At 33.0% G+C, this 14,904-nt stretch overlaps 1 protein-coding gene across 3 annotated transcripts; it reads left to right on the forward strand.

Annotated features, from left to right (window-relative positions):
* Window positions 1–599: 599 nt before the first annotated feature.
* On the forward strand, window positions 600–14,646 carry LOC144851994 (zinc metalloproteinase nas-36-like). Of its 3 annotated transcripts, XM_078709670.1 has the most exons (21): window positions 600–681; window positions 1,555–1,744; window positions 2,445–2,580; window positions 3,191–3,266; window positions 3,707–3,904; window positions 4,473–4,611; window positions 5,363–5,500; window positions 5,822–5,919; window positions 6,136–6,257; window positions 6,781–6,905; window positions 7,586–7,729; window positions 8,227–8,370; window positions 8,583–8,726; window positions 9,180–9,320; window positions 9,586–9,701; window positions 10,460–10,578; window positions 10,716–10,846; window positions 11,355–11,498; window positions 11,914–12,136; window positions 12,937–13,116; window positions 13,330–14,646. In XM_078709670.1, exons 1-20 carry the CDS (start codon window positions 655–657, stop codon window positions 13,091–13,093), a joined length of 2,712 nt encoding a protein of 903 aa, XP_078565796.1. In that variant the 5' UTR covers window positions 600–654; the 3' UTR covers window positions 13,094–13,116; window positions 13,330–14,646. The 3 variants fall into 3 exon arrangements, with proteins under 3 accessions (XP_078565796.1, XP_078565797.1, XP_078565798.1); XM_078709671.1 differs by lacking the exon at window positions 8,227–8,370; XM_078709672.1 differs by lacking the exons at window positions 7,586–7,729; window positions 8,227–8,370.
* Window positions 14,647–14,904: the final 258 nt, after the last annotated feature.

The raw sequence follows: 14,904 nt of genomic DNA on the forward strand, positions 1-14,904 counted from the left end.
ATACGCGAGGTTTTGAATGGTACATGATTTGATATCACAGTAAATACCTAGAACCTTGTATATCTTTTGTCTAAATTCGCTTAGTGGAAAATGTGTTTAAATGATTTCATGGCAAATACATACTAGTAAAGTAGGCCTAATTCATTTTAAGAATGTCGTTAAAAATTAATCATAATTAAAAAACTGTACTAAATTTTACCTACTTCTTTTTTCAGCAATTATGATACGAACTGCAAACTTTACTTCACAATTTAATATTTCCAATAAAAGTTTTTCAATAATAACATATCAAGTTACATGACTCGTCACGCTACCTGCATTTTGCAAATCACCAATATATTAGTTGCATTCCTATATCACATTAGATATTTAAACATATCAATACAATTTTAATTAAAGTTATTTCAAATACATATGCTTCATTTTGTATCCTAATTAAAAGGGAAATACAATGATAAGTAAATATTTAATATTGCATGTACATATCCTATTAAGTGTTTCTAATATTATAGTTTAACCTAATTTAATCATACCTTAATTAATACTGAGAATATATAAAAAGGAGGATTTTCAGTGGTAAGTCACACACTCATCATGAAGACTATTTGGTGTTTTCTTCTGCTGGTCCTGGCCGTCGGTTTGGAAGCCCGTCCTATGGAAAAACCGAGGAGAAAACATGAGGTAAGATTTCTTTAATCCACTTTTAAATATTCTATCGTTTTGTTTTGTGCTTTTAAAATTCTTTCAATTATACTTAGATATCAGTGGTGTACTGAACTTGATATGGCTCAAATTGCAAATTCCAAATTTCGTTTCTTCGAAACAAACTTTTGATGCTTAATTTTACTCTTAATGAAATTGGTCTAGATAACGTACAGCATATTAAGCTATTATATTCAGAATTATTTAAAGTGGTATTTGCATGTCTCAGATATTATGACTAAATCTTCTAAAAGATTATTTTAACCTTATGTTCTAAAGAAGGTTATTGTAATTACCTTAAAACACCTTAAGAATAGCAAAAAAAATGTTCTACACAGAACAATTGTTAATACAAATAAAATAATATGGGAAATTATTATTGATAATTTAGGAAGAGTGGTAAAAATAAAATATATTTGTATGATGGCAATGTTTTAAAAGAAAGTTTATGTATAATATTAAAAATTAGAAAGCTTACCCTTATTTATGTATTTATTCAATTATGTATGTTATTATTCAATGTTTAGGGGCTGGATTTGATTACTTCATACATGATAAATCCTATGTTTGTTTATGTTTAGCACGTGTAGGCCTATGGTTTATTTTTTTGTAACAAAAAGTAAAAAGAAAGGTAGGTCTAGGCCTATTGGACCTTTTTTTAGATATTGGCGTCACGTATCAATACTAATTTAAACATTATTTCTAATACTGCTAATTCTTCAGCAAGCTCATTTAGAATTCTAGATACTTATATCTTAGACTGTCTGTCTGGTACTGAAAGTTTTAAATGGATTTGTATTTGTCATGATTTGGTTGATGATTATTAAAACTATTTCTCCTTATTTAATACAGTCAAAAGCAAAATTCAATGAAATCAACGTTAATGAATATGTTAATGATATGATAATCAGTGAAGAACAGCAACAAATTATCGATGGAATAAAGACTAGTGGTAGATCAAGGCGCACTGCCTACAGCGGTCCAGCAACGTGGCCTGACGGAATCGTAACGTGGCAATATAAACCTGACGACAACACAATTGGTAAGACGCTATACACCTTTCTTTTTCACATAGAAAAACACCAAAGTTTGCACACACCAAACCGCATGAATCCAGCGTTTCGCAGAGAAAAAAACACTTCAACCACAAGAGCGAATAGCTGCAATGTTCATTCAATTCCGAAGTAGTGGCCTACTAATTAGGCCTAGTATTAATTAATACTCACGAACGCTAATTTCCTAAGCTCTGATGGGTTGCGCAACTTTTCGCTTCTTAGAAATAGAAACAATTCGAACTAACAATTCCGCTGAAGCAAAAAACTAAAGAATTAGAGAGTCGCCATAGAAACATGAATGCGCATGTGTATAAGCTGAAACTTGCGATTCCCGGCTTTAGGCAGATCGCCTGGGTTTGTATTAACTCTTGTGTGTTGCTAGGCAGTGTAAAAGTGGTATTGTTATAATGATAATTAAGACATTTTTTAAATTATCGATTTTGTTAAACTACAATAATTGTACTTGTATTTTTAAATAATAGCCTTTCAATATTGAAATGAGTTCTTTTACTGTGTTTACTGTGGGGAATATAAACGCATTTTAAAATTATTTGATTTAGTATCAAATTCTGATTCTGAAAGGAAGGATAGTAAAATTTACTAGAATTAAATATTCATTAAAACTTAAAATTTGCAATTACATGGTATTAGCCTAATTTGTATGTTATTTACTTTTTCCTCAAACAGTAACTAATCATGGAAGTCGAATAAGCGAAGCTATGGAGATACTATCGGATAAGACTTGTCTCACATTCGAGGAATTTGATAGTAGTACTATGGCAGATTCGAAGCCAAGACTAGTGTTTGCTACTCCTGATGGCGGGTAAGTTTGTGTTTTTATATTTCTAGCCCATTTCTAGGCTCTAACCTGCGTAGTTGTCGTGTAATTTGGAATTAGCTCAATTCAATAACACAAAAGTATTATTTAATTGTGATAACGCGCTCGAATGCACGTTCAGCTCTCATTTTAGGCATTTTGAGAATGCATTGTTGTCTGATTTACAGTAATGTTTTTCCTCATATGACCCTCTGTTCAGATTTTTTTTATTTAACATGGTGTCCTGAAATCCCCTGATAACTCGGATGGTGGAAATTGCAAAAGATTTGTAGATTAGGCCTATCCCACCGAAGTCGCTATAACTTGACGATGCTCCGTGACCTGTGCAGTTTTGAAAAAGCGGTTCAATGGCTAAATGAGCACTCTTATGTTTATGGGATTTCCGGACACCATGTCGTATGAGCAAAACATTATTATAAAGTGTTCCTTAAAAATTGACCTATATCACTTTAAAAAAAATGTGATCGCCTAATATCAGTCGAAAAAATACCACAGTGTACGCTGCTTACGACGTTTTTACCACCGTTTTATTGCGGTGTAATGGTGGTGCCTATGCTATACACTCTGTGTTTTTTTTATTATATTATAATTATAGGTGCTATGCGTCGTTGGGCTTTACGGATGATACTGAACATAACTTTGTTTTTTTGGGGAATTCAGGTTGTAACACCGTACGTATCCAATTTTTTGTTCGAATTTATATTTATTGTTTTGTTATAGTTTGCTATTGTTGTTGCTTACTTGCTTTTTGTTCATTATTCAGGCAAATGAGATACATTTTACAAAATAAGACAAACAAGAAGGTAAGAAAGATCAGTCACTCGTTGCGAGGAATGTACAAAATCAGCCGAGGTCATACAAAATAATCAACAACTAAACTAAATAATAAACACCCTCAACCAAAAAAAAATAAAAAACCTGGATCCGCCTCCTATGGCAGCGACGCTTCCTTGAATAACCAGTCCAGAATCATCCTCATCAGGATACAAATTATGGACCTCTTTAAATATTTTTATGCTGTACGTCAAAACTACGATTCTTGATCCATTTTCTCGTTTTACTCCTGGCGAAGGTTGCAACTCTCTGATTTGTTTGTTTACATTATCAACAGATCGGAGTCGTGATACACGAGATAGGGCATGCTATCGGAAGGCGTCACGAACATACTCGGCCAGATCGTGACGAGTTTATAGATGTGATAACAGAAAACATCGAATCCGGCTTCCAATCGCAGTTTGATATAGAGCAGACTCAGAGCACTCTTTCGGTACCATACGATCTTGGTTCTGTTATGCATTATAGTCGTTACGTAAGTTTGTATTAATTAATTTTTGGAACAATTATTTCTATATTATTGATTGATTGATTACTTTATTTCAGAATAACAAAATTCCACATAAAAAATAGAGATTCAAAGAAAACGAAATCACATTAAAATCCTGCCAAGTGAATCTAAGATAATTTTTACTTTTCAGAACTCTTACTTTAAAAATTGTCTGCTTTCTTAATAATATCAATCTTCCTTTCAGTAAAGTTTCAGCGTAACAAAAAAAACTTTGCACTTGAATAATTTGTTCTTCACACCTGTAGAGATTAGTGTCTATTTTAATTTTGGTATGCATTATGTAAATGCCTTCTCACAAGTTTCGTTATACAATTTGTTCATCTGAAATTGTTAAAATGAATTTTCATCTCTTCTTAGTTATAGGCCTACATCGCATCTCACAGTTTGTCTTGATTGATTCCAAATTATGATGTTGATTAAGGAAAAGATAAAATCATGACGTCAACTAGACAATGTTGTTTTTTATTTGTTCCAATGATCAAAATCAAAATAATTCAGCTAATAAAAATGCTATTTTTATTTGTTTCATTAGACATTCAGAAGAAATAATCTTGCGGATACGGATTATGTTATAGAAACTCATGATGCTATGAAACAACTGAGTTTTGGACAACAGCAATCCCTTAGTCACGTGGACAGTCAGTTTATCAATGCACTTTACGAATGTAACGGTAAGTTCTTTCAATTTTATTCCTTCAATTTATGTTTATTTTTACATTTAAAATAATGTCATGAAATGGTAATTATTATTAATGTCATAATCCACACATACCAACACATTGTCAACATGTATTGGATCAAGATTTCATTTGGAAAAGTAGTTTATGAAATAGATTGTTTGACCAGTCTTAAGTATTGATACAAAGTTTTCGGTACACCTCGTATTATAGTTATGAAAGGAACTGTTTCTATCAATATGCCTTAATCGTCCTCGCAGTAAGAACGACCAGTTATCGCCGTATTCTTATTTCTTTCTTGATATAATTACATATTTGTTCCTGTTGATATAAAGTTTGCGGTACACCACGTGTATTAGTTCTGAAAAGAACTGTTAAGTTTCTCGACGTTTCGATCAATATGCTTTGATCGTCCTCAGGTCCTCAGGAGTGAGAACGTTCTCATTCCTGAGGACGATCAAAGCATTTTGATCGAAACGTCGAGAAATTCAACAGTTCTTTTGAGAACTAATACACGTGGTGTACCGCAAACTTTATATCAACATTTGATTTCGCCATGCAAACCTTCAAACAATATATTTGTTCTTCCTGGTGAAACTCATGTATATTTTCATCTTAATCGTTAAATTGAAAATGTATTATTCTTACCAATTAATGTCAGTAGTTTGTCTATTTTCTCATTTTGTTGTCAAATCCATAATTTCCTATATAGCTTCTTCTAATTAAAACTTCTTTTAATTTAAAGCTGATTGCAGTGAAAGTGAATTGCAGCAAAACTGTAAAAACGGTGGCTTTGTCGGTAAGGACTGCGCATGTGTTTGCCCAGATGGATTAGGCGGAGATTACTGCCAGTCTTTAACGGCAATCTCGTCAGATGTGGATGGTAAGTAGACTCAAATAATTGAAATTTGTTCCTTTTTAAATGCATTGTCCCACAAAACATGAACAATTAAGATAATAAAATCAAACTTGTAATTGGTCATTTTGTAGTTTTATAAAGTTTACACTTTCTAAGAAAAAAACCTAGTCTAAATTATGATTTTCCTTATGAAGAAACGGCTTACATTTAAATCTGTTTTTTACTTAAATGTTGGCTTTATCATGTCAGGTAATTTATATTTCGATTCAATTATTATGTGACATTGAAATAACTTACTAAACGAAAACAAATTGTATTATTTGTTTATATTATGGCGTATTAAAGATTGTGGTGGTCATTTCACGAGTGACAACGGGAACATAAAGACGCCGAATTATCCTCAAGACTATCCACTAAATATAGACTGCACCTACTTAATTGAAGTAAGTTTGCAACAAAATATTAATTACAAAAAATGTTGATGTGAACTGTCCTATGAAGAGGAAGTGCTGAACTGTGTCTATTTAAGAGTAAATCCGGCACATATACCTAATATTTTTTCTGTTGCACATAATAATCCAAAACGAATACGATATGTTAAACAATAACCACTGTAGATCCCGCATAATTGAGGGATACTATTTTTCCTTTTGTTTTAGGCACCGGAAGGCTATACAGTTGTATTATATTTTGAAGCATTTTCGATTGAAGATTATGATTGTTATTACGACTACGTTTATCTACGTTACGATGGCTTACAATTTGATACATCAGAGCCTTGGTACGTTACCGGTATTAATTTCAATACCGTAGTATACATTTCGGTGTCTGATCATTTCGGCCGCAAGTTGGGACGAATTAATTATGGTGTGCCACTTTTGTCATAATGTACTCAATTGTCTTGGGTACGACGAGGGTTGGTCGGCCTTAATCACTGCCATCTTTACTCACCATTCTTGTCCTAGGACATTTTATTAATCTATTTTGGTAAGTATGTTCCTTAGGCGGTGACTCGATTCAATGGCGTCCAAACGAATATGTGTTCTTATTGGCCCACCTATAAAATTGACGTCCCATATCCAACGGCCGAAATGAACGTCACTGTCAATGTGCACTGTATTACAGTGTAAGTTAAGTTAGGTTTGCATGCTTGTTTGTTCATGCTTGTTTGTTTTTTTTAACACAAACATCAAATCCAGGCCTACAACAATTCCTCTATAGCGCACTCGAATCGAATCTTTTGTCCAAATGCTTTATTAACAAATGACAAGCATAATGACTAAACATATAACCTATTTTCGTAGGTTTTGTGGCACCTCCCTTCAGCAGGAAATTATACAGTCAATTGGAAATGTTATGATGGTGGAGTTTCACTCAGATGATTACTGGACAGAACCTGGATTTATTGCCACATACACATTTGTATCTAGTAAGAATATTGCACATACAGTACGCATAGTAATGGATATTATAAAACAGAATATTATTTCTATCTATATTTCTGATCATTAGGCCTACTATCCGTAGCAGACCAAATCATCAAACATGCTTTTTCAAGTTGAAACTCTTCTAATATAGGAAATATCATTTTAAGGCATTGGTTATACACATTTTAATATTATTAATAATTTATACACAATGACATCATATTAAACTAGTTTTTTAATACATAAAATTTCATATAAATACAAGAAAGAGTAGTTGAGTCATGTGGTGGGGGAAGGAGTCAAATAAGTCATCAGAAAGACTTTAAGTTCGACCCACTCCAGGATATTAAAAAGATAGCATATGAAGATAACCCTGAATTAATAGGACAACATTTGAGATCGTGATAATTTGAAAATTATGATTGTAATATTTGTTTGTCATTCAAGTCTAGGATATTTCGTCATTCTTGGAACAAATCAATGAAATCAAATATTTAGGCTTATGTTCTAATACTAACGTTGCTGAAAATGAGAACATGTTGAATACTTATTTACCAAAATGTATTAACATTTATTTTTCACATCAGATCAAATAATATTAGATAACTATACTTTAATTGCGTGGCATTGTGTTTGTGTCATTGAAGAAACATTTTAAATGACTTTATTGTTTCCGATTAAGATTGGGGTTCTTGGTCTGAATGGGGTGAGTGTAGTGCCACTTGTGGTACAGCAACCAAGACGCGTAGCAGAGAGTGCACAACCACTGACTGTCCTGGTGACAGTACGGAAGAATTGTCATGTGATCTAGATGGATGTTCAAATGGTACGTATAATGGTATCGTATTTCTGTGATAAGATTGGCATTCTCCAGACACGATAGACTATTTGGCCTATAGACCTTTATTCATCAGGAGATCAACTCACTCCTAATGCATATTCAATAAGGTAGCAGACTACTGAAGAATTCATGTTTGCTGCATGGCTTAGCTACGAAAACATATTAGTGGCATAACGCATTATTTACATTACGTGTATATTAGCCTCATGCGATGTCGCATTCCCTACTAATTAGCTGGAAAAAGTACACAATGTTCCTTTGTTCCTTACCAAGCTGAACAAAAGTTAAAATACTGTTCAACATTTCAAATTAACTTAACATAGCATAAAACATTACCGTAAACAAACTTTTTTTTTAAATGCTAGACAATGTATTGTTATACACAGTGGGGTTCTTGGTCTGTTACCAAATAATATATTAAGCAAAAAGTAGAGCCTCGAGTCTATACCTAATTTATTAATTGATGTACTGTTCTTATAAAGAGTGGGGTTCTTGGTCTGAATGGAGTGACTGTAGTGCTACTTGTGGTACATCAACCAAGACGCGTAGCAGAGAATGCGCAACCACTGACTGTATTGGTGACACTACGGAAGAAACATCATGTGATCTAGATGGATGTCCAAATGGTACGTATAACGGAATCGTATTTCTGTGATATCAGATAAAAATTGCCATTCAAAGTATATTATTAGCGGCCTTTCATTTTGTTTGCTTTTCTGTCATTACTACTATTATTGTTTTACTACATTTACCCATATATTATTATTTTACCATTGTTGAATAAATGTTATAAACCTTGAACGTTTCAAATACTAGATATTATATTCTTCTTATAAAGAGTGGGGTTCTTGGTCTGAATGGGGTGACTGCAGTGCTACTTGTGGTACAGCAACCAAGACGCGTAGCAGAGAATGCGCAACCACTGACTGTATTGGTGACAGCACGGAAGAATTGTCATGTGATCTAGATGAATGTCCAAATGGTACGTATAGTATATTGGTAATTAACAAATGTGTGACAAGCTATTTTGTTTTCTTTTCAACTCTCGGTGAGTTAAATACAGATAAGACATACGTCATGTAGGATTGTCATTTTGTTTTCTTTTCAACTCTCGGTGAGTTAAATACAGATCAGACATACGTCATGTAGGATTGTCATTTTGTTTTCTTTTCAACTCTCGGTGAGTTAAATACAGATCAGACATACGTCATGTAGGATTGTAAACATAGTTGCATTTTCAATCTTATTGTCTGTATTATTGAAGATAAAATTAGTTGTTTATAGACCGCAGATAAATATTCCTTATTTTTTTTAGATGCTATAGGTTTAAGCACGAATTAAAACCTATAAAATAAAATTCAAATGAATAATAACATTTTATTTTCACTTGTCATGATAAGTCTATACATACTAGATAATATACTGTTCTTTACAGTGTGGGGTTCTTGGTCTGAATGGGGTGACTGCAGTGCTACTTGTGGCACAGCAACCAAGACGCGTAGCAGAGAATGCGCAACCACTGACTGTATTGGTGACACTACGGAAGAAACATCATGTGATCTAGATGGATGTCCAGGTAAATGATGCTCAAAGTAGTATATTATTTTTTGGAAAATAACTGACTATTATGTTTATGAATTATTACATCTTCTAAATTCTGGTGTCATCGTCGTCGTCGTTATTATCGTTATCATCGATAATGATAAAAAAAATATAGGTTATTATTGCAATTTTTAATTAAATCGTGTGGGGTGTAGGCTACGTTAGCATCATTTTGTAATGTTTAAACAGTGCCTCTTTACTAATACTAACCATGTTTTTTTCTCCGATACAATCAAAAGTTCCTGCTATCGGTGGTTGTACACCAGATGCTAGTGAGAATGTTTATGATGTTATCCAATCTGAGAACTATCCAAGCGGATATCCTACTGAATCAGAATGCAGATGGGTTATTACTGTAAGTGATTACATTTTGCTTATAAAATAAGTCTAGTCTATAGTGTTTTGTAACTGTACAAACGCATTGTTAGTGATAAATGAAATGCGGCAACCCCAAATTTCAATAAAGCCAATAATAAATGTTATCAAAATATTGAATGATGAAAAACGAATAATGGTTTTTCAATATAATTGAATGTAAAAAAATGTATCTCTTTTCAGTTCCCATCACCAATTGCCTTTAATTGATTGATAACAGTATCAGAAAGTTGTCATAAGAATGGCTTATTGTGACTTCGATACTCCAGAGGGCGCCATATTTAAAAGGTCAATCGGGACCAAAATTTCCATCTAGGCGCGCTAGCGCGTTGATCTAAATTTACAACTGCCACATTTCCATCTAGGCTAGCGCGGGTGATGTAAATTTACATCATCGCTCCTGCTGCCTCGCGCCTAGAAAGAACTTTTTTGTCCCGATTGACCTTTTAAATATGGCGCCCTCTAGAGTTTTTCGAAGTCGCTTTTGTGGAGAGGGGTTATAATATAGGCCTAATCCAATTTCAATCTACGAATCTCATACACATCCGATGTTAATTCTACCTACAGCACACGTACATCTTTAAACATCGTATTATTAATCATAGTAATATACATCACTCGGGCATGTCACCTCCATTTTCTTGTCGTGTCTACATCTATCCTCACCTATCTTCTTCCTCCTTACTTACACCTCCCGTCAATCCGTCATTATTTTATTTCAATGTCATTACTCCCTAGGTGCCAGAAGGAAAATTTGGTTATTTGTATTTTGACCGATTGGATCTGGAATATGACCCCAGTGCTGATGCATGTTACGATCACATTAGAATCGGAGTTGATGATAACGACCTCCAAAAGTTTGTAGCACATTTTATATGAGGGAAACACGGTGGTTATTTTATTAATTCATGGTAACAATTTCCAAATAATTCATTAATTTAAAAAAAAGATTATTGTGAGTAATAATAATATTATAAAGATTTACTTTCTATAGATTTTGTGGACAGAATTTGCCTGAAGATATATCTTTTAACAATGAAGCAATTATTAAATTCTATTCGGATAATGTATATGAATGGACTGGATTTAAGCTCAGATTTGTGGTGCAATCGACTGCTCCTGCTAGTTAGTACAGATATTTTACATTATAAATTAATCATAATAAATTATTCTAATGAATGTTTAATTTAAAAATACATAATTTACCATGAGCAAATATTAAAACGTTTACAGCCTAGCGATTGATTATAGCATTACGTGATTAAGTTGATTCGACTATTGCTGAACAGAAGTAAAAACTAGATTAGAATTATAGTAAGTGAGCGGTCCGGCCTCAACATTAGATGGTAGAGGGCGGATTAATTGAAATAAAACACTACTTTAGAACGATGTGTATACACGTTTAATATACAGTATAATATAAAAGAAATATTATACTTTACATTTTCTGGTTAATACTAAAGGCCTTGATCTCTCTGAAAAGATAGCATCCCGACACACAAACCCAACCTAACCACACCTCCTTTATTTCCAATACCAGGCCTATGTATACAATAACTTAAAATGGTATGTAGCATAACGTCAGTGTACCAGGGAGTACGTGAATTAATTATAGCTTCTTTATTATTATTAGCCTGGGATAGTTGGAGCAGTTGGGGAGAGTGCAGTGCTACTTGTGGAGCTGGGTATAAACAACGAACTAGGACTTGTTCTGGCTCAACGTGCATAGGCTTAAACATGCAGACTATTTCGTGCGACCTAAGTCATTGTACTGATAGTAAGAGTTGTATTTGTATTATATTATTATAGGATATACAATGGCTAAACAGTATACAAACAAAATGAATGTTTATGAGTAAAATGGTACGAAACATTTCATGAGGTAAAAGATGAAACGTTTTCTGAGGCGAAAGCCGAATGAATCTTCCACAAAATTGAATTGTATTAACAAAATATAAACATGCATTATTGGTTTCATAACACATCTACTGTGAACAACAGATCTAAGTAGGCCTATATCTGCCTAGGCTAGCAATACTAAACATTGTTATACAACTGAAATTGATAAATTAATTGACTAATTATGTTTTTTTCCCACTGATTTCACGTCTTATTTCACGAATGAATGTAAATCAAACATCTAATTGAAGGTTTTTTTTGTGTATAGATAAGATGTTTGTTGTTTTTTTTAGAGTGTGAACCAGCAATGCAACATACAACTACAGATACTGGAGGAATCATCAAGTCCCCGGAATATCCGTTTCAGTACCCAAGAAGTTATTTCATAAATGCGTACAATTTCTGTGAGATCACTGTGGATGTACCATCTGGAAAGAAAATCACGTTTGCTTTCGAAGACCTCGATTTAGAATCGTGGACCAAAAGCAAACTGTTTCTTAAGCGAGGTAGCCTCAAGTAAGTTTAGCTGAACAGAAATAATATAAATACGTTTCAACGTTTCAATGCTATTGCCCTGACTAACAAGGCCATATAGATGGCTGCAGTCGCGTGCTCAAATTTGAGTTAGTGTTTACAGACCGACCGACCAACCGACCGACATGATTTATTTATTTATTTCTTTATTCTGACATAAAATAATAGGATAAAAACACAATAAGGTACCGAGACGGCAAACTTATTTCCATTGTGGTCCTAAACAAATATTACAGAATAAACAAGAAACCACACTTAATTAAACATAATAAACATACATATAGCAAATTTAATTTCTCTCAATCTAAGAATTTCACGAAAGTAGCCTTTAGATCTCTGTTTAAATAATTGTATTGGGATGCCCATTGTCTAGATTTAAATAAGTTATGAATTTACAAATGAAATTAAGTGTTTCTTCTGTCTTTTGAGTAATTAATTGAAATAGACACAATCATAAATTTCACAACTTATGATGTATTCATGCAATTTGATTGGTTAATTACGCATCACGTGTCATTTGAATTAGCCCTACCTCACGGAAAAGGTATATCTAATGGTGACGCTCTCTAATGTACGCTCAGCTCTTTGTAAACTTTGAGAATAGTTCTTTCGTTGACAAATTGACTGCTCTATTTTCAACTCTTGAAATAGTCTTTTTTATTTTGTCAATACATTAGTGTTAGCGATATGTTATGAATATATAAACTACATCAAAGATCTATTTCAACCTTTTCTCCTTGAAAAATTCTTCGTATGCATTATCATGATGGATTTCATTTCAGAGAACAAATTAGCGGTAATGATGCCTCACAAACATTCACTTACGAAAACGTTGAATCAGTTGTTGTCAGATTCAAGACTGCTAACAATTCCGTCAGAGATAAATTCTACAGAGGCTTTTACATGACATATGTCATCGAAGATGCCGATACAACTTAACTGAGCGTTTACAAGAACAAAAGGTAGGCAGGAAATGTGCATGTTTCTTTTCTATTTTAATCAGAAATAGAAAGGATGAAAAATAAATAGCTTCAGTTCGATTTTTGTATTGTGTTGAATCTCCATTTCTTTGTCTTCGGTTCTCTTGTACATGTATGGGTCTAGAGTTTCTACTTTCGATATCACCTCACACACTCTCTACAATTAATTTGGAAAAATGTTTTTTTCTCTTTCAGGTGATGGTTTGACGAAGAAGAAATCGACCGGCTTAACTACGGATTTTGATTTGTTTTAAACAATATATAAGAATGAATAGTATATTAGAATTATTCAATCAAGTTATTTAAGGTCTTCGCTCTTTGTATGAACAAGGCCAATTTTATGATATTCTCCTTTAATGATTGCCGTTGCGTTTCCTTTTCCTTTTTTTACTTTCTTTTCTGGATGTCTTTTTTTTCTCACATTACACGTTCCTCTATGGCAACATATTGTCTTACTACTTTACTCCACTCTCCCCGCCCCCTGGTTTCACATCAAGCCTTACTCTTTAATATACATGGTCAACATGTTTCCATTAGTCAAATATTTTCCACAGAAAACAGGGTCTTCTTGGTTTCACCTCAAACCTTTCTTTTTATTATACAGGGTCTTCTTGGTTTCACCTCAAACCTTTCTTTTTATTATACAGGGTCTTCTTGGTTTCACCTCAAACCTTTCTTTTCATTAAACAGGGTCTTATTGGTTTAACCTCAAACCTTTTTTTTAATATACAGGGTCATCTTGTTTCCAATTTAAATTATCTTCTCGTGGTAGGTTTTCTTTGTTTTTACTTTAAAATTCATTCTGGATATTCCTCTCTTTTTCATTCCATTTCTCTCCTTTTCCCACTTTATTCTTTCCTGTTTTTATAGCATTCTTGTTTATACTGTGTTCATAGTAGGATGCAACACTTTCCTTATGAGTCATTTTAACTTAAAAACGGATACTACCTTTAATTTCTTCTTAGTATATGCCTATTCTGTTCTTGTTTTATTATAAACACAAATGAAATAATATTAAGTCACCTTTTCTGGTTCAATGAGAATCCTAATCACCACGATTTATGGTTATTATTATATTTATTATTATTACTACTATTATTATATTGAAATTATTAATTGGGTATTCTATTCTGCTAATTTTATCTTATAAACAGTGCTTATAAGTGCTTTCGGTTTTGCGACGACCTAGACATAGAATTGTTGACGTCATAATATTATTATATTATTAATATATATTACAAAATGTTGAGTGTGGTTTGAAAATTGTTGACAGGTCGTCATATCGTCGAGTATAGGTCAAGTTGACCGATCGATTTTACACATCTGGACGGCTTGATTCTAAAGCATAATAGCTACTATGGGTGGTCGCAAATCAACAGCTATCTTAACATATTGTACATTATATACAGACACTCCTGATTCTATTTCTATCAATGCACGGTAACGAGTTTTGCCAATTGGCATTAATTGTTTTAATTAGTAAATAGTGATAATAAATGCATGATAAAAGCACTATTTTTCACTGTGTATTTTTGTAACTTTTGCAATTTATGCTAGCTACCACGGACATGTAGATGGTAAATTGAGGTTGTTGTTGTTGTTATCTGACTACTGCTTCTACTCGAACGGCCTACTATATGATCTAGAATGTATGACGTCATACGGAATTACTGTACTATAACGTCGTCGTCTTCTTCCTACTGCAGAAAAAATATCGACTTTTTAAAATTCAATTATTATGCAATAATATTGCCATATATGCGCATATAT

The sequence above is a fragment of the Antedon bifida genome, chromosome 9 (genome assembly GCF_963402885.1).
Source record: "Antedon bifida chromosome 9, ecAntBifi1.1, whole genome shotgun sequence".
Classification (NCBI taxonomy): Eukaryota; Metazoa; Echinodermata; class Crinoidea; order Comatulida; family Antedonidae; genus Antedon; species Antedon bifida.